The 22622-nt window shown below is 55.8% G+C and overlaps 1 protein-coding gene across 7 annotated transcripts in view; it reads left to right on the forward strand.

Moving 5' to 3' along the window:
• Positions 1-22622, forward strand: part of GRK5 (G protein-coupled receptor kinase 5) — a 220162-nt gene that overhangs the window by 192894 nt on the left and 4646 nt on the right. For 5 of the 7 annotated variants that reach the window (XM_082406953.1, XM_082406959.1, XM_082406955.1 and 2 more), the window contains 9 exons: positions 4836-4899; positions 5800-5940; positions 7509-7699; positions 10448-10485; positions 12234-12323; positions 13906-14114; positions 18590-18727; positions 19548-19685; positions 20297-20428. In XM_082406953.1, coding sequence (XP_082263079.1) covers positions 4836-4899; positions 5800-5940; positions 7509-7699; positions 10448-10485; positions 12234-12323; positions 13906-14114; positions 18590-18727; positions 19548-19685; positions 20297-20428 — 1141 coding nt within the window. Of the gene's footprint in view, positions 1-4835; positions 4900-5799; positions 5941-7508; positions 7700-10447; positions 10486-12233; positions 12324-13905; positions 14115-18589; positions 18728-19547; positions 19686-20296; positions 20429-21407; positions 22256-22622 lie in introns of those variants that run through there. The other 2 variants (XM_082406954.1, XM_082406956.1) reach the window with 2 other exon arrangements.

Genomic DNA, 22622 nt, shown 5'->3' on the forward strand with positions numbered 1-22622 from the left:
ACCCAGCCCCCTATTGATGGACATGGAGGTTTCCCTCAATTTTGTGTGCAGCTTTCCCGAAGTAGTGAATAACTTTGTACATACATCTTTATGTATTTTTGCAAATACATCCATAGAAATTCCTAGCAGATGGGAATTCCCTGGCGGTCCAGTGGTTAGGACTCGGTGCTTTCACTGCCGGGGTCTGGGTTCAAGCCCTGGTCGGGGAACTAAGATCCCACAAGCCACTCAGCGTGGCCACAAAAGAAAAAAAAAAAAAAGAAAGAAATTCCTAGCAGAGGAATTCCAGGGGCAAGGTTTTGCACGGTGAGGGGCTGCTAGATTGCCCTCCCAAACTGCTGCCCGATTCCCGGTCCTGCCAGGGCCCGGGCGCCCGCTTGTCCTCGGATTCAGCAACGTTCTTCTTGGTGCGTGAGAGCCGGGTTTCCTTCTTGTTTATCTTTTCATCTCTAATCACGGGTGAGACCGAGCATCTTTTCATGTGTTTCATTTGCTGCCTTATTCTCTGCAAAGTGCTCTCACACACACGGTGATGACTTGGCTGGGCAGAGGTGACCTCTGTGTGACTGACAAGGAAGGAGAGGCAGGGAGGATGTGGCTTGCTGGGTCACCCAGCAGGGATTAGTGCAGCCAAGGAGGGGACCCTGGCCCAGGACCCCCAGAGCGGTGCTCTGCCCACCACAGTGTCCCAGGATTTGCAGGATAGGGCAATGCTTACATTAAATCATGCTGGGTTAGCTGGTGGGTGAGGGTGGGAGTTTCCCCTCCCACCGCCCAGGGTTCCTGTGCCCCGGGGTCCTGGCACTCACTGCCATCTGGGCATCTGGGCCGTGGTCAGAAAGCAAGGAGCCCTCCTGCTCCTGCATGTATATCGGCATCTGTGCTGGCCAAGTCCCCTAGACGCTTAGGACACACACCTGCGAGACATGAACCCCCGAAAAGCTGAATTCACGGCACTCCCTGCCCACTTCAGGAAGCCCTGAGGAAACACCCTGCCCTGTCGCCTCTGGGGGACGTCTCTCTCCACCCTGACCCATGGGAGTGACAGAGCGAGCAGTGGACGGTCTTCTCTGTTGGTGCACTGCCTGCCACTGGCCGCCTTGCCCATGCACGTCATGCCTCCAGGAGATGGAAAAGCCAAGCGTGGGCCACCGGGAGCCCACAGCCTGGGTCTGAGTCCCAGCTCTGCCTCCTCCCTAGGGGCTGGGGGAGGGACACTCTCCACATCTTGGTTTCCTCACCTGTAACATGGGGATAATAACACTGCCTGCCTTATGGGCATGGGGTGAGGGTGAGGTGAGATAGCACAGCACACATCAACAACGCCAGCCTTTGGGCCTTGGGAAGTGAACTGCTGAACGTAATTGTTGGGATGAGTCGTCACTGAGCACACTGGCATCACCATGGCCGTCACCTCCCCCTTCTGATATTGGAGGGAGCAGCTGACCCTTGCGGAGGACAGTCTGGTGGGGAGGTATTCATCTTGCCCCACCTGCCACTCTGGAGCCCTGGGCTGTGTAACACAACCCCACCTTCCTGGGGTGGCAGAGTCAGGACACCGAAAGTGGGCTCTGCAGCAGGCTTCCTGGACTCCACTTCCAACCCAACTACTTACCAGCCGTGACCTTGGGCATCTCATTTCACCTCTCAAAGCCTAAGGGTTCTCATCTGCAGAATGAGGACGGTAATAGTCTCACCTCCTGAGGCTGGTGTGAGGATTACATGAGTCTATGTATAAGCCGCTTCGAGCAATGGGGATTGTTACCATAGAGACCCCCAGAAGGGGCTGTGTCCTTTATCCCAAGAGTTCTAATAATAACATCTGACACTCAGCAGCTTACAAAAAGCCTTCAGATGCATATACCATTTTACTGAAGATGCAAGGCTCAGAGAGGTTGATGGGTTGGCCCTGGGTCACACAGCCATGGCCTGGCAAGGGTGGAACCTGAAGCCCAGGTCCCTCACTCAAGTCCTTCACTCTTAGTCCACCCAGCACTCCTGTTCCAATGGAAGCCTTTAGCTGTGGCCACTGGCTTTCACTTTACTTGTCAGTACCAAACACATGAGATGGAGAAATGGACTTTTAAAATCTGCGTGCTGACTTCAAAGGAGTTATGCCCTTTTGAGGGCGTTAAGCTATTGAAGCCAGCAGGGCAGAACCCTGGCCTACAAATGCCCTAAATGACTGACAGCACCCCGCCTTCCCCCCCCTCCCTTTTTTTTCTGGCTAAAAAGATCATGGCCTGTTGGTGCTGTACTGTTGAAATATTAAAGGGATTTTTTTTCCCTCCCAAGGTTAACCAAGAAATTCCTCGGAAATTGTATTACACTCATTTCCCCCAGCAGAGGAGCTCTGCGGTAATGTCGACCGACTGTTTGTTCTCCATGTATCGTGAACTGTTAGGCCTGGACGCCTTCATGTGGTTTCAAGGGCAGCTGGAAGAAACGCTTCCCAGGGCCACATGGCGGATGCAGGCGCATGGCAGGTTTGCTCTAGGCCGGCCACTCATGTGTAAGATGCAGAGCAAGGGGGAGTCCTGCCCAGGGGCAGCCTGGGCCCCGCTTCCTAAAGAAACACCGGAGAAGAGAGAGTGAGTCACAGCACAGGAATTCGAGACAGGCGTGCCAGGAAGCGCTCCGGAGGTTTCAGGGCTGTCCTAAGAGAACAGCGTGGTGCCGAAGCTGTGATTTCCGGTGAAACCCAAATCCTCTTCAGGACCCAGCAGCGAGAAGAGTTTCCACGGAAGATTCATTCAACAGCTGCTGGGCGACCAGAGGCTCACTGCTCTTTCTCGAGCGAAACCAGTTCTTGGGCCCAATGCAGTCTCACACCAATCCCCGCCCTGGTTAAGACTCTTGGGGTGGGGTTGGGGGATGCTCAAAAATAGTCCTAGAGAGCCAAGAGCCAATTTTAACATCGTAAAAGCTGCTTGTTCTTATCCATGAATCAACTGATGGACATTTAGGTTGTTTCCATGTCTTGGCTATTGTGAATAATTCTGCAATGAATGTAGGAGTAAAATATTTAATGTTTATAAATGGACCATTACTCAGCCTAAAAAAGAAGAAGGAAGTCCTGCCATTTATGACAACGTGGATGGACCTGGAGGTCGTTGTGCTAAAGTGAAATAAGCCAGGCACAAAAAACGAGTACTGCGTGACCTCACTTACATGTGGGATCTAACATATGCGGACTCATAGAAGTAGAGAGTAGAGTGGTGGCTGTCAGGGGTGGGGAGGGCTTGGAGAAATGGGAGATGTTGGTCCAGGGCACAAGGTTTCAGTTATGCAAGGTGAATAAGTTCTGGGGATCTCCTGTACAACATGGGGACAGTAGTTAACGGTACTGTATTACTTACTTAAAATTTGCTAAGTGGGTAGATCTTAAGTGTTCTTGGAAGAAAGGAAGGAAGGAAGAAAGGACGGAAAAAAGGGATGGGTGGGGAATGTTACTTTTGTGAGATGACAGAATGTTAATTAGCTTGATTGGGTAATCATTTCACAACGTATACATATATCAAAACATCAAGTTGTACACTCTTTGTCAATTATACCTCACTAAAGCCGAAAAGAAGAGGGGGAAACCCTGATTTTCCTTAGCCAAACAGGCCAGCGATGAAAAAGCACACGCTGTCTGCAAGGTGGAATCCTTTGCTGCAACTAAATGGCCATTTATTTATTTACTCCACAAGCCCCATCCTTGGCTCCTGATCAGAGGCTTGTCTCATTAGACATTATAAATGGCTTTGGTGGGACTTCCCTGGTGGTGCAGTGGTTGAGAATCCACCTGCCAATGCAGGGGACACGGGTTCGAGCCCTGGTCGGGAAAGATCCCACATGCCGCGGAGCAACTAAGCCCATATGCCACAACTACAGAGCCTGCGCTCTAGAGCCCGCAAGCCACAAATACTGAGCCCGCGAGCCACAACTACTGAGCCCGCGTGCCACAACTACTGAAGCCCACGCGCCTAGAGCCTGTGCCCTGCAACGAGAGAAGCCCGCGTACTGCAATGAAGAGTAGCCCCCCGCTCGCTGCAACTAGAGAAAGCCCGTGCGCAGCAATGAAGACCCAACACAGCCAAAAATAAATAATTTTTTTAAAATGGCTTTGGCTAATTAAAATGGGGAGTCGGGAGACACAAAAAGATTAGTCATAAATACAGCTTTTGGCAGACAGGATCTTCTCGTGTTCTGGGGCTCAGGGGAGTTACATATAACACAGCGCCCTCGGTGGCGGGAAGCCTGGGAACCGCCGTGAGAGAGTAACCAGACTGGACCTGGGGATCAGCAGTCTCTGTCCCCAGGAGGCCGGGTCTTCCCGGGGCGAGTCTGCAGGAAGGAATAGCTCGGGCGCCCCGGGACGGGAGGTGCAGCCGCCTGCCAGCCTGCCGGCCTGCTGGCAGGTGTGGGAGGGAGGGCTGCGGTTTCCTTTGTGGCCTCCGTGGGACACCAAGCCTCTGTGGCTCCTGGCCCCCTCCCCTCTCCCTGCACGGAGGACACAACTTCCTCCTGAGTTTAGCCGCATGATTTGCATTTGGGAGAGAGAGGGGAACCACAGGGAAAGTGTGGTGAAACAGCCTCCGCTCACATTTTTCAGGCCTCCTGTTCTTCCCTCCCAGTGCAGGCCTGAGGGCGGCAGCCTGGGATTTGAACACCCAGCCCCAGAGCAAGTCCTCGAGGGTCCCATCTGCAGCGATGGTTCCAGGGGGTCCCCGGGACCTGGTCTGGTGGTTTGCACCTGGCACTGGCTCTTTTCAATGCTGCCCTTGTCTAGTTCTTCTGGATTCTGCATCTTAATACTACAAGTCCCATGCTGGATTTTTGCTTTTTTCCAGGCAACCGGTAACCAAAAACACTTTCAGGCAGTACCGAGTACTAGGAAAAGGGGGCTTTGGGGAGGTAAGTGAACATCCACGTATTCATGAAAAGTTTCTGGACTCTTGTCACCTTTTCTGTCCCTTCTGGCTTGGCCTGAAGTGTTCTAAGCATGGCTTCCCAGCGAATGGCTTGGTCATGCGCCCCCGATGGAGAAGGAGGGTGAGGCCGGGGCCTTGGGAAGGTCTGCTGTGTCTGAGGTGGGGAAGGAGGGTGTCTGTGGCAGGGCAGGTGAGCTGGAGGTGCTCTTGGAGCCAGCCTCAGGCAGGAGTCAAGTGTGGGGAGGAGAAGTGGGCACTCTTGACTGTGTTTGGAGGGAGAAGCGAGGCCGTGAGCGGCTTAAGCATCCTGGCCACACCATGCTGTTAGTATGCGCTGTTGTACTTGATCTGATCTTTTCAAGCCTTGTTATTCCCGTTTTAGAGATGAGGAAAGCTGAAGTTCACAATGGTTAGGTGACCCAAGCAAGGTCACACAGCTGAATAGGGGCAGAACTAAGACCAGACCCAAATGCCCTGGTTTCCATTCCTCTGAATTATACAGTCAGGGTTTGCAGGGGTCTCCCATCACTCCCCCCGAAACAAGCCTCTCCTACCAGCAGCTGGTGCTTGAAAGTCCCCAGTTATCAATGGCTGCATCTGGCTGGAAGCTTGGGACAGGGAAAATCTAGTTGCCCCTGAGAGAGGAACTGGCCTCGGCCAGCCATCTAAACATTGGTGTAAATGGCTGATTCTGCACCTCCAAGGGCTAGGATTTGCCTAAGGTGCCACCAAAGCCAGATCTCAAGGGCAGGGCCCTGGGAGCAGTGGGTCCACAGCCAGGCATCATCCAAGCCCCGGAGACACAGCATCCTGGCCTTGAGGGAGCTTCACACTGGCCTTGTTTCACGTGCCGTGTGCCCTTGGCTTCTTTCTTGCCCCTCAGGTCTGTGCCTGCCAGGTTCGGGCCACGGGTAAAATGTATGCCTGCAAGCGCTTGGAGAAGAAGAGGATCAAAAAGAGGAAAGGGGAGTCCATGGCACTGAATGAGAAGCAGATCCTAGAGAAGGTCAACAGTCAGTTTGTGGTGAGTGTCAGGGCCCCAGGGACAGGCCCCCTCCTGGTGACTGGGACTTCTGTCCCTTAAGTGTGACAGGTCCTCATCCCCCAGGGCATGGGATGCAGTGAGGGGAGTGGGCTTCAGAAAGGAGCCCGACACTGCCTCCATCACGAGGCACCTGGGGGTCAGTTGGGGCTGACATTGGTCACCGAGCTAGCCTGGCTCCCCTCTGGGCGTGAGACCAGGCTTCTCTGGACGCCTCCATGGACAGAAGAGGCCCACGCGGGGCCCAGCCAAGGAGCTTTGTTTCCACAGACCTCTGTAGGCTGGTTTCATCACAGGAGACCGAAGTGTCAGGATCCTAGAGAGGCCCATCTGGTTTATATTCGTGTGTTGCTCCATCCAGGCTAGACTTTGCTGCGGTAACCAAATCAACCCCAACCTGAAGTAGCTGAAAATGGCAAAGGCTGTCCTGTTTCTCACCCAAAATCCCATCAGATCAGGCCACCTTCCTTCATCTTCCAGCCACGCACGCCTCCCTCCCCGGGAGTGTGGAGAGTGAATGCTGGGGGCTCTGCACTGCCTCGGCTGCAATGACGCCCCTCACTTCCACCCACAGTCCTCGGCCAGAACCAGTCATGGCCAGGGACCAGCCAACCGCAGGGGAGGCTGGGAAATGTGGAGGAGGACGTGGGTATTTGGCCAGCTCTCAGTGTCACTGCCGCTTGTTATTATAAAAAATAATATATGCTCCAGTTAAAAGTCAAACAGCACAGATGGACGCAAAGTAAACATAAAAGCCTCCCTCTCTGAGTAACCATTCCAGACGTGTTTGATTCATGTACAGATTTTATTACTTTTAGCCAACGGGATCTTACTACAAATCTTAGGCTGCAATGTTTTTCCCTTAAATTGTAGAGCTTTTTCTACAACCAGACCAACAGCTGCACCTCTTTTCCAAAGCTGTGCGCCATTCCCCAGATGCACAGGGAAGAGCTAGGCCACGACCTGTAGCGCCATTCACAACAACGATAGAAGTTGTTTCTGGCTTTGGAGCCTCCACAACAAATAAGGCCACCGTGTCCATCCTTCAGCATCCCTTTGGCATATTTCTGTGAGGGTGTGCATGGGATGGATTCCTGGTGGAGGAATTGCTGTGTCAGAGGGTGTGTGCACGTCCCCCAGTTTCACTCCCACCAGCTGTGCGTGAGGGCGGGCCACGCCATCCACGTGGTGCCGCTGTCATTCCCCAGAGTGGGCTGGGCTTTACAAGGTGATACCCAAAGGGGGCAGAAGTTTTAACCACCTGATGTACACACATGCTTTTGTGACATAAAAACGCAGACACCGTCCTGTCGGGACCCCTGAGGTGCTGGTCTGCCCCTTCTGGCTTTGCCTCCTCACCTAGAGCCACCGAATCTGATAGAAGGGCAGCGGCAGGGGCACCAGGAGGCTGTCAGGGCGCAGGGGGTGGCGTGAAGCTGCTGCAGCTCCCGCACCGTAGCCCTCCCGCCCAGCTTCAGGGCCCGGGAGGAGGAGCAGACGTGGTCAGGGGGTCCCCGGAACCCCACCACAGGGCTGTCTTGTGCTCCCAGGTCAACCTGGCCTACGCCTACGAGACCAAGGATGCGCTGTGCTTGGTCCTGACCATCATGAACGGCGGGGACCTGAAGTTCCACATCTACAACATGGGGAACCCTGGCTTCGAGGAGGAACGTGCCCTGTTCTATGCGGCAGAGATCCTGTGCGGCCTGGAAGACCTCCACCGTGAGGACATCGTCTACAGGTGAGCGGCTGCCCTCCCAGCGCCCCCCAACCCCGGTCCCCTCGTCTGAGTCTGAGCAGGTGAGGCTGACCCTTCCATGCCCTGGACTGGACGCTCATTCCCACCCTGGGAGTCGAGGCCCGGGCACTGCCCTTGAGTCACACAGGCTCCCACCCAGGAACCGAGGAAGGGAGGGAGGCCAAGTGTTCCCTCAGAGGTGATGAGATCGGGCCACAGTTCCCTTCCCAACCGGCGCCTGCGAAGCTCAGTGGAGCCTGCTGGCCTGATCCGGAGCAAACCCCAGGAAGACTTTAGTAGGATCACCACCGCAGCAGGCATCAGAATGGACACCGTTCCCTGCCACACCATCCAGCGTTTTAAGACCAGGTGTCCAGATTCTGTGAGCAGTGGCCTTCAGACCCTTCTCACAGGCCTCCTCACAGAATTTTGAAAATCTGTGTGCCCTCATACATTTTAAGTAGACATCTGAAATTGTCCATCATATGTTAAAAGAGTGGCTAAGATTGATATTTTGAAATAGAACTAAAGTGACATCACATTTCTAAAGGTATCCAGTGGAATCTAATTGCTGTAGCAAATTGATTTCCACCATCATGCAGCTAAAAAAATGCATGAAAACTCCTTAATGGTGAGGAGTTTTCTATCATTTTCTTCTCTACTCCCCTCCACCCCGATAGAATAGTTACTCTAATGTAATATTTTTTTGCATAAAAGTTATCGATTAGCATTCCACTCTGAAATATGTGGATGTATATAAGATTTTTTTAAAATTTCCTTTGACCATAAGGCTCTAAGTGTTAAAATAATTTCTTCCGTTGAGTTGACCGTATAATTATGATTACTAGATCCCACCTCTAATTGGGACTCTGGAGCCAGTCACCATAGTCACATTTAGGAGTGGGGAGGAACCTGCTCTTCTTCTGTCAACCGAAGCCACCAGCACGTGGGGGACCCCCCCCCAGCTGCTGGGGACACACACCCCAGTTTGAAGACCTTTGCCATGGGGCTTTTGTCAGAGATTATCTTGGGAGCCTGAGAAAGTTTTGAAAGCAAGAGGAATGGTCTTGATGACATGCCCTTCCCCCCACACCATCTCCCAATTTATGCTTTTGTTTTGTTTTCATTCAAGTGAGAAGAGAGCCCAAAAATTTTCCCTGAGGGTTGAAAAAAGAATCCTCCACTTGATTACTTTTCTCTTAAAAAAAGAAAAAAGGCATCCCTCCAAATTCTAGCCCTTCTTCTATGGAGGAAGAGAGCCATGGTGACTCCCCGGCCCTGACCACTTGCCAGAGCCTCTCTGGGGGTGTGGGTTTGTGCCCACTAGCCAGCTGTCTTTCCAACCCGGTGGTCGGTGGTGACTGATTAATTGCAGTGATGACTCCTGCCCGTGTTTGGGATTGTTAACACACCAAAAGCATGCAAGTTAACAACAGCAACAAAAGTATGTTGTAATAAGTAACTACATGCAAACACCAGTTATCACTTCGTGAGGCTACACCACTGGATTTGGGCACAGGAACTGCTCCCCATGAGGAGAGCTGCCCTCCGTTTGATGAACAAAGCCAGTTGGTGAGAACTGAATCCTCAATCTAGAAGCCATGTATCGTCTGCCCGATGGCTTAACTGAGTTGCACACACTATCCTGTTATTCTTTAACTCGTGGAGAAAACCTTTTATTAATAAAACCAGGGCTTCCCTGGTGGCGTAGTGGTTAAGAATCCGCCTGCCAATGCAGGGGACACGGGTTCGAGCCCTGGTCCGGGAAGATCCCACATGCCGCAGAGCAGCTAAGCCCGTGCGCCACAACTACTGAGCCTGCGCTCTAGAACCCGCGAGCCGCAACTACTGAGCCCACGTGCCACAACTACTGAAGCCTGTGCACCTAGAGCCTGTGCTCCGCAACAAGAGAAGCCACTGCAATGAGAAGCCCGCGCACCGCAACGAAGAGCGGCCCCCGCTCGCCGCAACTAGAGAAAGCCTGCGAGCAGCAGCGAAGACCCAACTCAGCCAAAAATTAATTAATTAATACATTAACTAATAAAATAAAACCAGACACTTCTGCTGCCTTCCCCCCAGTGGGAGTGGAGAGGTTCCCTTTCTCATGAGCATGATCATTTCATCAAAGAGAAGAGAGACGTCAGGGACAGAAGGAGGTGGCTGCATGTCCAGCCGTGCCTTCTGGCTGTGCTTTCTCCCAGGCTGCGGCTCAGCTGGAGTTGGGAGATGTGCCGGGCTCCTGGGGGCCCCCTCCCAAAGGGGGCCTTTGTCCTGGAGGTTACCGTTCTCTCCCTTACAATTCTCTGCCCCAATTCTGCGGCTGGTTCTTGGTCCTCAGTAACTTCTCTTCTTTCATCCCCAGACCCTGCTTTGCCTTCAAGGCATCCTGAAGCCTCAGGGTCTTCTCAGCCCTGGAGGAGTCGGTCACCACTCCAGCCAGAAGTATTCCTAGCCCCGGGGCCGTCAGTGTGTGGACAGGTGCCAGGACTAGCCTTTGCCTAACTTCCTTTTCAGTCACTCTCCAGGGTCAGGAGGGCACCTATGGCAAAAAGCAGCATTTGTTTTAAATTACTGGAGGGAGAGAAGTTAGCACAAGATTGTCTTGACCCAGAGAGAGACCAGACCTCCCGAGCCCAGAGTCAGGAAGGAAACACTCAGGCCGGGTTGGCCCAAGGGGGTCCACCCAGATGCTGGTGTGCCCTTGCCTCCCAGAACAGCCACACTCACATGCTGGTGATCTTTCCCTTTCAGAGACTTGAAACCTGAAAATATCCTGTTAGACGATTACGGTAAGTCAGGCATCGGCCCGGGGATCCCTCTCCTGCTCTGCAGCTGAGGTGAGCGTCGCAACCCAAAGGGAGCAGGGGGCCCCCCAGCAGAGACTCAGAGACACTGACCCGGGGTCCACGGGAGGGCAGAGGGCATGGACAAAGCTCCTACCCGGCAAAGAAGCAGTGTGGCTCAGCCGAGAGGGAGGACAGGGAGAGAGAGAGAGCATGCACGCGAGAGAGCGAGCAGTAAATGAGGAGTCGAGAATTCCAGAGACTCTGGGCCGGTACTTAACTCTCACACAACTTCGCTGCACCTCATCTTCCTTGTTTGTGAAATAGAAACAGTGGGTCCTGCCCTGCCTGCTTCAGATGGTGGAGGGTGGTGGTGAGGTTCTGACAAGATAGCTTGAGGAGAAGTTGTTTTGTCAACTATAGCCAGCTATAAATGTGTTAGGCGTTATTACTTGTCTATCACCATTGTTATTTTCTTGTGTGTTTGTGCACACACGCACGGATAACAGGAGCCACCACAGTAGCCCCTCATGACTGTTTAGCCTCTCATGCCTGGGAAGGGGTTGTCACATCTTCTATCTAACTAGATCTCATCTCTACGGAGGGGACAGGGCCGACACCCCTGTGCCCATTTTACAGATGATAAGATTGAGGCTCAGAGGAGCCAACCTGCCAAGGTCACTCACCCAGCAATATCAGTGGGGAGTTGAGACCAGAGACCAGGTCTCCCTGCCAGCATGCCCCAGACATCAGGCAGCCCCAGGCTGACAGGAGAGAGAGAGGGAGGGAGGGAGGTCGTTCGTGACCAAGAGAAGAGGTTTGATTGTGATACTGTCATGTGGCGGAGCAGGCAGAGGGCTCAGGGCCCACTGCCCCTCTCTGGATGCGCCCAGTACCTGGAGGGGTTCTTGTTCCCCGCTGGTCCCAGGACTGTGCCCACCACTGATTTGTCGCCCAATGGCTGGAGTCTGTGTGCTCTCACCCCCGCCCCCACCGTTCCTGCCTTTGTCAGGGGCCACTGAGCCAGGGGAATCCACTCAGCTGCAGCCTAGCAGGGTCTCTGGCGTTGGGCCTTGCTGAGCTCCAGGCTGGGAAGGAGGGCGGTGTTCCTCCCTGCAGGGTCAGATGAGGCCACGACCCTGCCAGTGGGCTGCTTGGAGAGACAGCACTGAGGCGAGCTCTCAGCACCACTCTGCCTCGTCTCTGCCTTTGGGGGTCAGTCCTGGTCCAGGAGCTCCAATGCCTCCTCCCAGTCTCTGCTAAGCCTGGGTGGCAGTGTCTCCAAAGGGAGAAAACAACCCCCAAAGACCAACAAGGCAGAATAGGGAGTTGCTTCCCAAATTGCTTTATGATTTTTCCCCTTAAGCAAATTGTTGCAAAATGTCAGGAGAATCTTACATTTTCCCATGAAGCAATCCCAGAATCAGGCCAAGGCATTTTCAACTTTGTGACATCAGCCTTCCAAGAAGCCCATTAAGGCATTTTATGAGGCAGGTCTGCCATCGTCCATCCAAATCCAGGCGTCCTTTTCATCGTTAAGTTTTTCTCCTAAAAAGTAATACTTTACCCCTGTCCTCTGACACCTGGACTCTCCCAAGGGTCTGCAGTCACCCTGCCATGGCAGGTTGGGTACCACTCTTTCTAGGACAGATGAAATGCCAGGGGCCCATGGCAAGTCTGGGGCCCTGCCCAGGGTAGACCAGATGTCCACATGACCATCCCAGGGACTTATTAACTCTGTTGTCCTCCCTCAGGCCACATTAGGATCTCGGACCTGGGCCTGGCCGTGAAGATCCCGGAGGGAGACCTGATCCGCGGCCGGGTGGGCACTGTCGGCTACATGGGTAAGTGTAGGCGCGGCCTCTCACCAAGCCCCACCCTCAGAGCCACTGGCCTCTTTGTGCAACTAGAAGAAGTAGTCATGCTGGGAGGTGGGAGGTCTTAGCCAGGGTTGGGGGAGCCTTGGGGCCCCAGGGTGCAACTTGACTTCACTGAGCTCTGCAGCTCCCACCCCTAGCCCCAGCTATATCTCAAGGGCAAGCCCCTCCCAAGGTCAGTGGCAGAGCTGACAAACAGCGCTGCCTGGGGGTGGGTGGAGTAGGGGTCTGCTGAGTTGGCAGACAGCCTTTCAGGGTGACCTCGAGAGGAGGGGAGATCATTAGGAAGGGCCCAGAAAGGAGCGGAGCACACCACCTACTGTGTCACAAAGTACCATTCTAAGGAGAGACCAGCCTCGGGCTCCCTGCGCTGCATCCCCTGAGCCTTCTCTGAGACCATCATCCCGGGAGCTACGGGGAAGAGCCCCAGAGCTACACTGACCCCTGGAATGCTCCTTCCAATAAGGGATATTCCCTGGGCTTCCTTCTGCACACCTCACACTCATAAGCCCACTCACACCAGGAGGCAGAGGACTCCTGAAAGCTCTGGGGGGGTGGGGACCTTGTTTTCCTCTACCGGGCTTGTGCCAGCAACACATGCTTAGGGTTCTAGACTTGGTCTCTGGTGCTCGAGGGTCCTTTTCAGGTTGCACGACATTGGAGGACCTCTGGGGTGTGTGTCTGTGTGTATGTTGGGGGTATGTATACCCATGTGAATGCTGAGGGATGGATGGACCGATGATAGGTAGATAGATAGATAGATGACAGATGGATGGATGGATTAATAAATGGGTGGATAGATGGATGGATGGGTGGATAGATAAATGGGTGGATGCATGATAGATGGGTGATGGATAGATAGATCCATCTGTGCACCTTTGTGTGTGTCTGCCTGTGCATCTGCGCCTTCTCCTCTTGCACAGTGTCTGCACAGCACATTGTGTTGTGTGCATACCAGCACATGTGTGGATGCATTTGCCTCCCTGGATGTATGTGGCCTGCCTGATGACCTGAAACTATCTTTTTTGCATTTCTCTGGTGAATCTATAATTCATTTTATCAAAATGTTAGAGAAGCTATTTGAATTCCAGCTAAATTTAAAATCATTTTACTTTGGGTGGACACACCATTCATTGAAACGAATACGTGTGCAGCACCTACTGTGTGTCAGGTGTCGTACCTGTTACCGGGCACAGCAGGGAATAAGGTGGCTCACAGTCTAGTGGGGGAGACATCAAGGGAACAGGTTGTTTCCATCCACTGTGGTCAGGCTTCTGAAACCGCAGTCAGAGTCCTGGGAGCACAGCAAAGAGCAACCAGGGCAGGCTCCCAGGAAGAGGTGGTATTTACAGCAGTTGGTGGGCCAGAGTCGGCAGAGGGAAGAGGTCTCAGCCATCAGGCTCCAGGCCTTCTGTGAGCAGCACCATCATTCCTGGCTGCAGGACGCCCTGAGGCCCCGTTGACGTCACAGTCCTGGCCCCGTCTGCCCGGGCTCTGACCTGCCACCAGCTGTCTCTCACCTCTCCTCGCTTCCCTGCTCTGCCCCCAGCTCCAGAGGTCCTGAACAACCAGAGGTACGGCCTGAGCCCCGACTACTGGGGTCTGGGCTGCCTCATCTACGAGATGATCGAGGGCCAGTCGCCCTTCCGCGGCCGCAAGGAGAAGGTGAAGAGGGAGGAGGTGGACCGCCGGGTCCTGGAGACCGAGGAGGTATATTCGCACAAGTTCTCCGAGGAGGCCAAGTCCATCTGCAAAATGGTGAGCTCCCGGTGAGCCAGACTCTGCCCCGGGGCTGGTGTCCAGTGCTGGCTCCCCTCCCGGCCCTTAGCCGAGAACAGCAAACGGGCTGAAGGGGACAGGGTCGGGGCACGCTAGGGTGTGGGCGATGAGGCCACCAGGCCGGAGGGCAGGCTGTGGACGGGGTGGGCGGTGAAGGCTTCCAGGAGGGAGCCTGGGGTGGGGCAGGGCGGCTCTGTGATGAGGGAGGGGGGCTGCGGTGAGCAATGGGAGACACCCTCCCGTCCAGCTCTGTGGGGGGAGCCAGCATGGGGGAGAAAGGGGATGATCCTGGCTCGTCCCCAAGACACAGAGGGATCCAGGCAGCCCCTACCCTTGACCTTGGGCCTCCTGCTCTCTCCAGCTCTGGACCCCTGGGTGCTGGCTTGAGGCCAGGGGCTGCAGGTGGTGGGTGGTGATAGTTTCAGTCTTCGAACATCTTATACTCGAGTTTTCCACCCACTATATGGAATGTTGGTCACACTGGCTGGGGGCCTGCGTGACGGTATCCATGGATAGTGAATTTGACCCGGCCACAGGTAGGGCGCACTCTGGGAATGACCTTTAGACAGGCTGGGTGGGCGGGGCCAGACTGGGGGGCTGGAAGCCAGATAGAGGAAGGAGTGACAGGAGCCATCAAAAGTGGAGCTGGGGGACTTCCCTGGCGGTCCAGTGGTTAAGACTTTGCCTTCCGATGCAGGGGGTGCGGGTTCGATCCCTGGTCGGGGAGCTAGGATCCCACATGCCTCGCGGCCAGAAAACCAAAACATGAAACAGAAACAATGTTGTAACAAATTCAATGAAGACTTCAAAAATGGTCCACATCAAAAAAAAAAACTTAAAAAAAAAAAGTGGAGCTGGAGAGAGTCCGCCCCTGGACCGCAGCCCTTCCTCTCGGCCCAGGTGGGCCCGCTTCCTTTCCTGCTTGGCTCTTAGGCTCCCAAGGCCCACCTGTGCCCCCCAGGGCCCTCCTCCCTCTGGTGCTAGCCCAGCTGTGCTAGCACCTCCACCACAGGCAGCTGCCCTCTTACTCCAGCCCCTCGGGGACAGGAGGGGCCTGAGCGCTTGGCTCTGGGCACTGGGGATCCACAGATCCCCTTCCTCTCCCTGGAGCACGCTGCACCTGGAGCAGCGGACAGGCCGGCTGGCCCTCAGGATCTGAATCATGAGCGTCAACCAGGCTAGAGTGCAGAGAAGGGCAGGCCCGGAGAGCAGATGAAAAGCAGCAGAGTTTCTGCCTCTAGAAAACCTGAGGCTGCACTGCTAGGGGCCCAGAAACCATCTGGCATAGTTCCCACCCCCAGAAGGCCACCCTCCTGGAGCCGTCCGCCTGCTGCCTGACCGCTTCCTCTTACCAGCCTCGGTCTGACGTCACAGAGACATGGGAAGAAGGATTTGGGCTAGAGCTGCCATCTGACCACTTCCAAAGGAAGAGGAACCGTAGATCTGCCATTGGCATGTGTGAGAGACAGTGAGGGAGGTGTGGTGTATACACAAGCAAACACACGCCCGGACCACATGCCTGGGCCAGCCGGCAACTGGGGGACCTCCAAGAAAACAGGTAGTCACGGCAGCCAGAGCTGGGGTCGGGGAACAAGAGGAGCAAGGCAGCAAAAGGCAGGTACATGGAAATGTGGGGTCCTAGGGATGTTTGAAAACCGGGGGCTGGGGGGGTGCCAAGAATACTTGGTTATGTCACAGTCAGGTATCTGTCCAGAGGGACCTAACTGGACAAGGGAAGAAGGAGGTCAGAGCATCACCAAATGTCCCAGGTCAGGGAATTCAGAGAAGCAGGTCTTGGGAAACACCCAGCAGCAACATGGGATGTGCTGAGAGGACAGAGAGGCACAGAGCGCCCCCTCCCTGCCCACAGTCATCGGCTTTGGCGCCCGGCTTTGGGGCCCCAGGACCGGGGGCACTGCTGTTCCTCTGCTGTCCCCTGGTGGCCACTGAAGGAAAGGTGGCATCTGAGCCTGGGGCTCCAGGCAGACCTGGGTCTGTAGGTGTCAAACCAAGGTCCCCTGTCTTTCTCAGCTAGAAGAACCTTTGGAGGTCTCTGGCCTTCCTCTGCCTCCTTACCCTGGGGTCTTGGAATTCTGGTCTTGAGCTTCTTCTGCGCCCTTAACCACAGTGCATCTGGTCTGGCAGCCAGGCTGTCACCACCAAGGGACACCAGCTCAGGACACAGCAGGGCCTGACTGTAAGGAGACCATGGAGGCCCCGGGGCAGCTCCAGCGCCACCTGCCGAGGAAGGTCTCTCTACAAACAGCAAGGAAGCTGGTCCCTGGCCTCCAGATTCTATCCCTCATTCCATCTTGGCAGCCACAAGACCCTCTCCACTGCCCCTGGTGTCCAGAAATGCATGCATCTCATTGCCTTGTCCCCTGGGTCCAGTCGTCCCTAGGCCCAGACCTCAGCCCCCACCTTTCTCAGGCCCCTGCTGAGTCCCAGCACCGGTTCTTCCCCACTGGCCCTGTAGCCCTCTCAGTCTCACCGGTCCTTCCAGCCCATCTCTAGTCTTCCTCCTCCAGGAAGCCCTCTCTGCCTGCCCCATCCACCTCAGCTCACACCGTCTCTCCCTCTCACTTCTCCTGGTTTATACTGATATTACATGTGTAAATTCTTTACCTGATGCCCAGGTTGCAGACAGGCAGCATGTAGGTGGGTGTTTATTTCAGCCTGCACAGTGTCTTAGAGAGAGGTGAATGGTGGGTTAATTGCCAAGATTTTTAAATGGGGCAAATTCACATGAAACCCCGGATTTTCTGGCTTCTCGAAAAAAAAGCAGAAGCCCTGGACACTGGCCAGCATCCCTGCCTGGCAGGAGCTGACGGGCAGCCTGGCACGGCCCGCCCCGCCCACCCCTCACCTTATTGCTCTCATTTGTGCCATCTGTCTGGCCAGCCCCTGCAGGCTTTGGGCTCTGCAGCCTCTTGGGATTACGCAGAGCAGAGCAAAGCCCCAGGAGAAGAGCAGTTGGGGCTCCGAGCCGCCAGCCCACTGGGCAAAACACTCTTGGGTGGTTGGTGGACCAGAGGGTGACATTGTGAGTGGCTATCTCATGGCTTAGTCCCTTCAAGGCTGTGACCTGGTGCTTGCCCCACTGCCACCTTTCATTCCTTAGTTTTTGGTGGGGCAGTCCCAGCAAGCCTCCCCTCCAGACTCTGGGCCCCAGGAGGCCCCCTGCCTGCTGGCTCTCAGGGCATCTGTAAATGTGTGTTAAATGAGCACATGCAGAGGGCACCAGGGTGTTGGTAAAGGAAAGGGCTGGACTCCCTCCAAGGTGCAGACCACCCACTTTGATTTTAGTCTCAAAGCGGACACTTAGTAGATTCCAGCTGTGTACATGGTGCAGTGCTCAGTGGGGCGGGGACCAGAGGGAAGCACAGCCAGGGACACTGGGACTGCGGGGAGGGGCTGATGCCCTGCGGTCACGCGGCGGCCCTGCCCCATCTTCAGCCGAGGCCTGCCCCTCCCCTCCCCCCCTTCCTCTCTTTCATTCACACCTTCCTCCCGTCCAGCTGTCTCTGCTCCTGCACCCCCTTCCTCCCTATTAACCATCCTGCCTTTTGGTTGTGATGAGGACACTCCTCTACCCCAACCATCCTTGTCTCCCCACTACATCTGTATTAAAATCCTACCTCTGGACCTGGCCTTCAGGACCCTCCATCACTCTCCCCAACCAGTCCCCTTCCCCCTGACCCATCTCCCTCATCCTTCACTCAGACTCAAGGACAGGTGTTCCCCAGACACGCCCTGAGTGTCCCTGCCGCCCTGCTCATGATGCCACAGGTCCCTCCGATGCCTGCTCCCACCTTTGAAAGCCTGTCTCAGACCCCCCTTCCCCAGGACACCTCCCGATGCCTCAGCTGGCAGCCAGTTCTTGTTCCTCTGCCACCGTGGTGTCATATCTGCATTGCCTTGATGGGTCCTCTGAACGTGATTTTTCTGAGGCCAGACCCTTAGCATCCTCTCTCGGCACCTACTGGGTACAAGTCTACAATGTACTTATGAACTGAGTAAATGAATGAAAGAACCTACTGGCCAGTCCTTGCCCTTTGTAGCTTACCTGGAACAGAAGAGTTAACACCAATTCAACAAACATTAGTGCATGCTGGGTACTCACCAGGCAGCGATGTGTAGTCACTGGAGAAACAGACAGGATTCCTGGTCTCCTGGGGGTCCCAGGCATCTGAACATGCTGGGGACATGGGACCACAAAGCACACCGTGGCTCAGGAGGCCACCCTGAATCGAGGCCTGAGCGGGCAGTGTCCGCTGGGTACCTGGGGTGGCGCAGGCACCGTGGAGGAGAGAGGAGGGACGTTCGGGAGGGCTCAGGGACCCTCGTGTGAAAGGGAGGTGGCCACAAGCTCTCCGAAGCCCCTCTGCCCCTCGGGCCTCTGGGCAGGAGGAAAGGCCCCCCAGGCAAGTCCTCATGGGGCTCTCCTGTCACAGCTGCTCACCAAAGATGCAAAGCAGAGGCTGGGCTGCCGGGAGGAAGGGGCAGCAGAGGTCAAGAGACACCCCTTCTTCAGGAACATGAATTTCAAGCGCTTAGAAGCCGGGATGTTGGACCCTCCCTTTATTCCAGATGTAAGTAGCCTCCCCAGCCTAGACTGAGCCTGTGCATTGATTTATGACCTTCGACTTCGCTAAACATCTGTGCTGGGCCCCAGGTCAGAGGCTGAGGCCTGTGGGCAAGGGGTGGCCCCCGTCTTCCAGTAGCAGGGTGTCGCCCGGTCTGGGGGTCTCTCCGTAACCACCCTGGCATCATCACCTCTATGAAGTCCTCATCTCCAGAATCCCAGGCTCCCAGAGCCCCTGGGAGGCCTCCCCCACTGACCTCGAACCCCCAGAGGGCAGGGCCCGGGTTTGTCTCTGTGAGTCCCCGCACGGCAGCCCCAGAGCATGTTTGGTGGATGAGTGAGATGAAAGAGATCACTGTGGTTTACGGCGCCGGGGCCATAGCAGCACTGACGACAGCCCCATGGCCTGGTGCCTCGACTGCCCCATTTTGCAGGTGAGGAAACTGAGGCCTCCAGGGGATACGTAACTTTAACAAAGCACCTAAGCACTACAGCTGGGACCCCAGCCCAGGTCTGTGTGGCTGCTGCCTGCGTGCTGACCTACCACCCCTGACTGGCCTCCGATGCGAGAAGGGCCAGGGAGGTCCTCCTGGGACATCCCCCCGTTGCATCCTGTGTGGGGCAGTGATGGCAGGAAGGGGCCCTGAGCTCTCGTCACCCCAGCTGGGGGCCCTTTGGCCCCTCTGGGCGAAGGGCAGCCCGGGTTCCCGGGGCGGGGGTGGCCCTGGGAGACCCCCCCCTGCTCCCCATCAAAACCCTCCGGGCCTGGCTGGGGGCCGCCAGAGCCACAGGCAGTGCTCCTGGTGACCAGCACCCTGCCCTCCCAGCCCCGGGCCGTGTACTGCAAGGACGTGCTGGACATCGAGCAGTTCTCCACCGTGAAGGGCGTCAACCTGGACCACACAGACGACGACTTCTACTCCAAGTTCTCCACGGGCTCCGTACCCATCCCTTGGCAAAGCGAGGTGAGCACGGCGGGGCCCTCAGCTTCACCCCGAGGGGAGGGTGCAACGAGGGCAGAAGAGGGACAGCTGGGTGGGCGTCCCTGTGGGCAGACTGGGGCATGGTGTGGTGCTGGGTGAGGAGCTGGCTGGGCGGGAAGAGGAGGCCTGTCTCGATGCCTCTCTGGAGAAGCGTGGCTGGGAAACAAGAGAAATGGGGCAGCAGCGGGAGGCACAAGGGGGCTGGAGGTGGGGCAAGTTCGAGCTGGTTCGAGTGAGATGGCAGTGATGGGGCAGTGGGCCTGCAGCCCTGGAAGGGGAAGGGTCCGGAGCGCTGGGGTAGAGGAGGAGCTGGGGGGTGAGCCCCGTGGCTGGAAGATGAGCGCTTCCCTGCCGCTGCCCTCCATGGCCGGCTACTGGCTTCTCAGAGAGGGCGGCTTGCAGGGCCGTCAGGGAGAGGCGGGGGGCGGGCCTTGCTGCCTGGGTCTCAGCCCTGTGAGATGGAGGGCGGCCGGAGAGCCTGGCAGGACCAGGCTCGGCACAGTGTCGCCCAGGGCTGGCCTGCTGCGATTCCCATCCACCCGGGATAACCAGCGCAGCCCCTCACACCACCCGTGTTTTGACCGCTTCTCCAGATGATAGAAACAGAGTGCTTTAAGGAACTGAATGTGTTTGGACCTAACGGTACCCTCTCACCGGACCTGAACAGAAGCCACCCTCCGGAACCGCCAAAGAAAGGGCTGCTCCAGAGGCTATTCAAGCGTCAGGTGAGACCCTCACTCCCACCTCAACCCTGCTGTCCTGGCCTCAGCCCTGGGAACCCCCAGGTCTGAGCCTTCCATAGCCTGAGACCAACTTGCAGGCTGGGGAGACTGGGGGCAGCAGCAGCCTGGAAGGGACGGGCAGCCTGTCTGAAGTGCCTTGAGACCCACTGGCTGATGGCGTCCCCAGAGCAGAAGGGGCAGGGCCAGCGCCAAGTTAACCGGTCATCGGGGTTCCTCAGCCTCGGCGCTGCTGATGCTTTGGGTTAGTTCATTGTCGCGGGACTTACGCATCGAGGGGGCTCAGCAGCGTCCTAGCCGCCACCCAGTAGATGGCAGTAGCACCCACTCCCGTGTGTCAATCAAAAATGTCTCCAGATGCTGCCTAATGGCCCTGGGGACAAAACGCCCCTGGTTGAGAGCCATTGTAAAGACGACGCAAGTTATGTAGGTAAAGATTTGACAAAGAACAGGGGGAGCTGGTGCTGGAGAGGTGATCTCCGAAGAACCTCATGGCTCCCGAGGTGGGGCTCCCGTAGTTTGATGCTGTGCCCTGCAGCTGGCAGCCAGAGGAGACTTTGTCCCTCAGGAAAAGGTATTCTTCCCTCAGCCTGTCCCTGGATCAAGGGTTGGTGTGGGCCACGTGGGAGAAATGTCCCAGGAAGGACCCGGCAGGCTTTCTAGAGTGAGAGACCCCTAACCTCATCCCTGCCACCAAGAAGATGGCCACAATAGCGCCGCCTCCGGCCCTGGCCCTTCAAGAAGGCAGGGCCCCATCCTGAGGCCTGGCAGGCCCCTGGTTCCTTACTTTCCTCCTCCCCCCAAGAGAGCAGCAGCAGGTCTGTACCCAGGCCCTGGGCATCCCAGCTCCCTCCCGCCTAGATAACAGGGAAGAGGTGGCTGTTCGAGGCACTCCGCTGGGGGCCAGGCGCTGTGCTGGGTGCTTTTTGAAGGCGTCTTTTATTTAATCGTCACAAAACCCCAGGCCTTCATTCAACTATTCATTCCACCGATATGTATTGAGCACCTACTCCATGCTAGACTGTTACCTGAGGACTTAAGATGCATCAGCAAGTAAAACTGCATCCCTCCTTTGGGGCATCTTAGTGAAGTGTGAGCCCAGGATGTGCTCCCATTAGGCCATTTCACAGATGAGGAAACTGAGGCTGAGAGGAGTTAAGGAACTTGCTCAAGGTCACACAGCCAGTGAGCCCTTGCGGAGGATCTCGGATAACAGGGCGGGCAGCACGGATGAGGCACACTGAGAGAAAATGCAGACTGAGGCCTGAGTTTGCGGGTTTATCTAAAAACTTCATGTGAGTTTCACCTCCTATTCCATAATATACTCATATCCATCTGCTATAAAAATATAATTTTCAAATGCTTCCATCAAGTAAAATTGAAGTTCCAGAAAGAAATGACCTCCATCCCCGAAGTAGCCGAGCCCCCCAGGATGGCCTGGGATCCTGGGACAAGCATTTGCTGTGGAAGCTCACGGCCCAGGTTCAAATCCAGCCCTGACCCTTCTCGGTTGGGTGGCAGCGTATTGAACCGCGCCCCCGCCCCCCCCCCCCCCCCCGCCGCCTCTCCAGGCCTCTGTTTGCCCACCTGAAAAATCAGGATGGAAATGCCGGCTGCCCAGGGTGAGTGAGGTGGAGGACGGTGACCTCAGCACAGTGCCTGGCACCACGACTGCCACCAGGGGAGCAGACACGTCAGCTCTCTTCTGCAACGTGAGGGGCCCGCGCCCACGGGGGTGCCAAGAGGGTGCCAGGGATACTGAGGGCGAGCAGCTCGTGGTTCCCAAGCCGGGCACCTGCTAGAGCCCTTTGCACACACAGCCTTGTTTCCTTCTCCCAACAGCCCTGTCCAGAAGTGTCTCCTAACCCACATCACAGGCCAGGCAACCAAGGGAGTCAGACACTTTCTCGAGGTCACTCAGCTAAGAAGTGGCAGATTTAGGATTCGAACCCGGCAGCCTAACTCTGGGCCTGCAGGCCTAACCATGTAGATAGATATTATAGGAGGGACCACCTCCTCTCTGCCTTGGGCGTCTGTTAATCAGGTAAAGCCCTCTGCCCCAAGGGGTGGCCTCTGGACCTGGGTCTGCAGGGGGAGAACAGAAGGCAGCAGAAAGCAAGACGGGGAGCTGGTCAGCTGAGCTCCTCTCCAGTTCAGATTCAGAGGCCCCTGTGATGCA

The sequence above is a fragment of the Balaenoptera borealis genome (genome assembly GCF_965194805.1).
Source record: "Balaenoptera borealis genome assembly, chromosome: 10".
Taxonomy (NCBI): domain Eukaryota; kingdom Metazoa; phylum Chordata; class Mammalia; order Artiodactyla; family Balaenopteridae; genus Balaenoptera; species Balaenoptera borealis.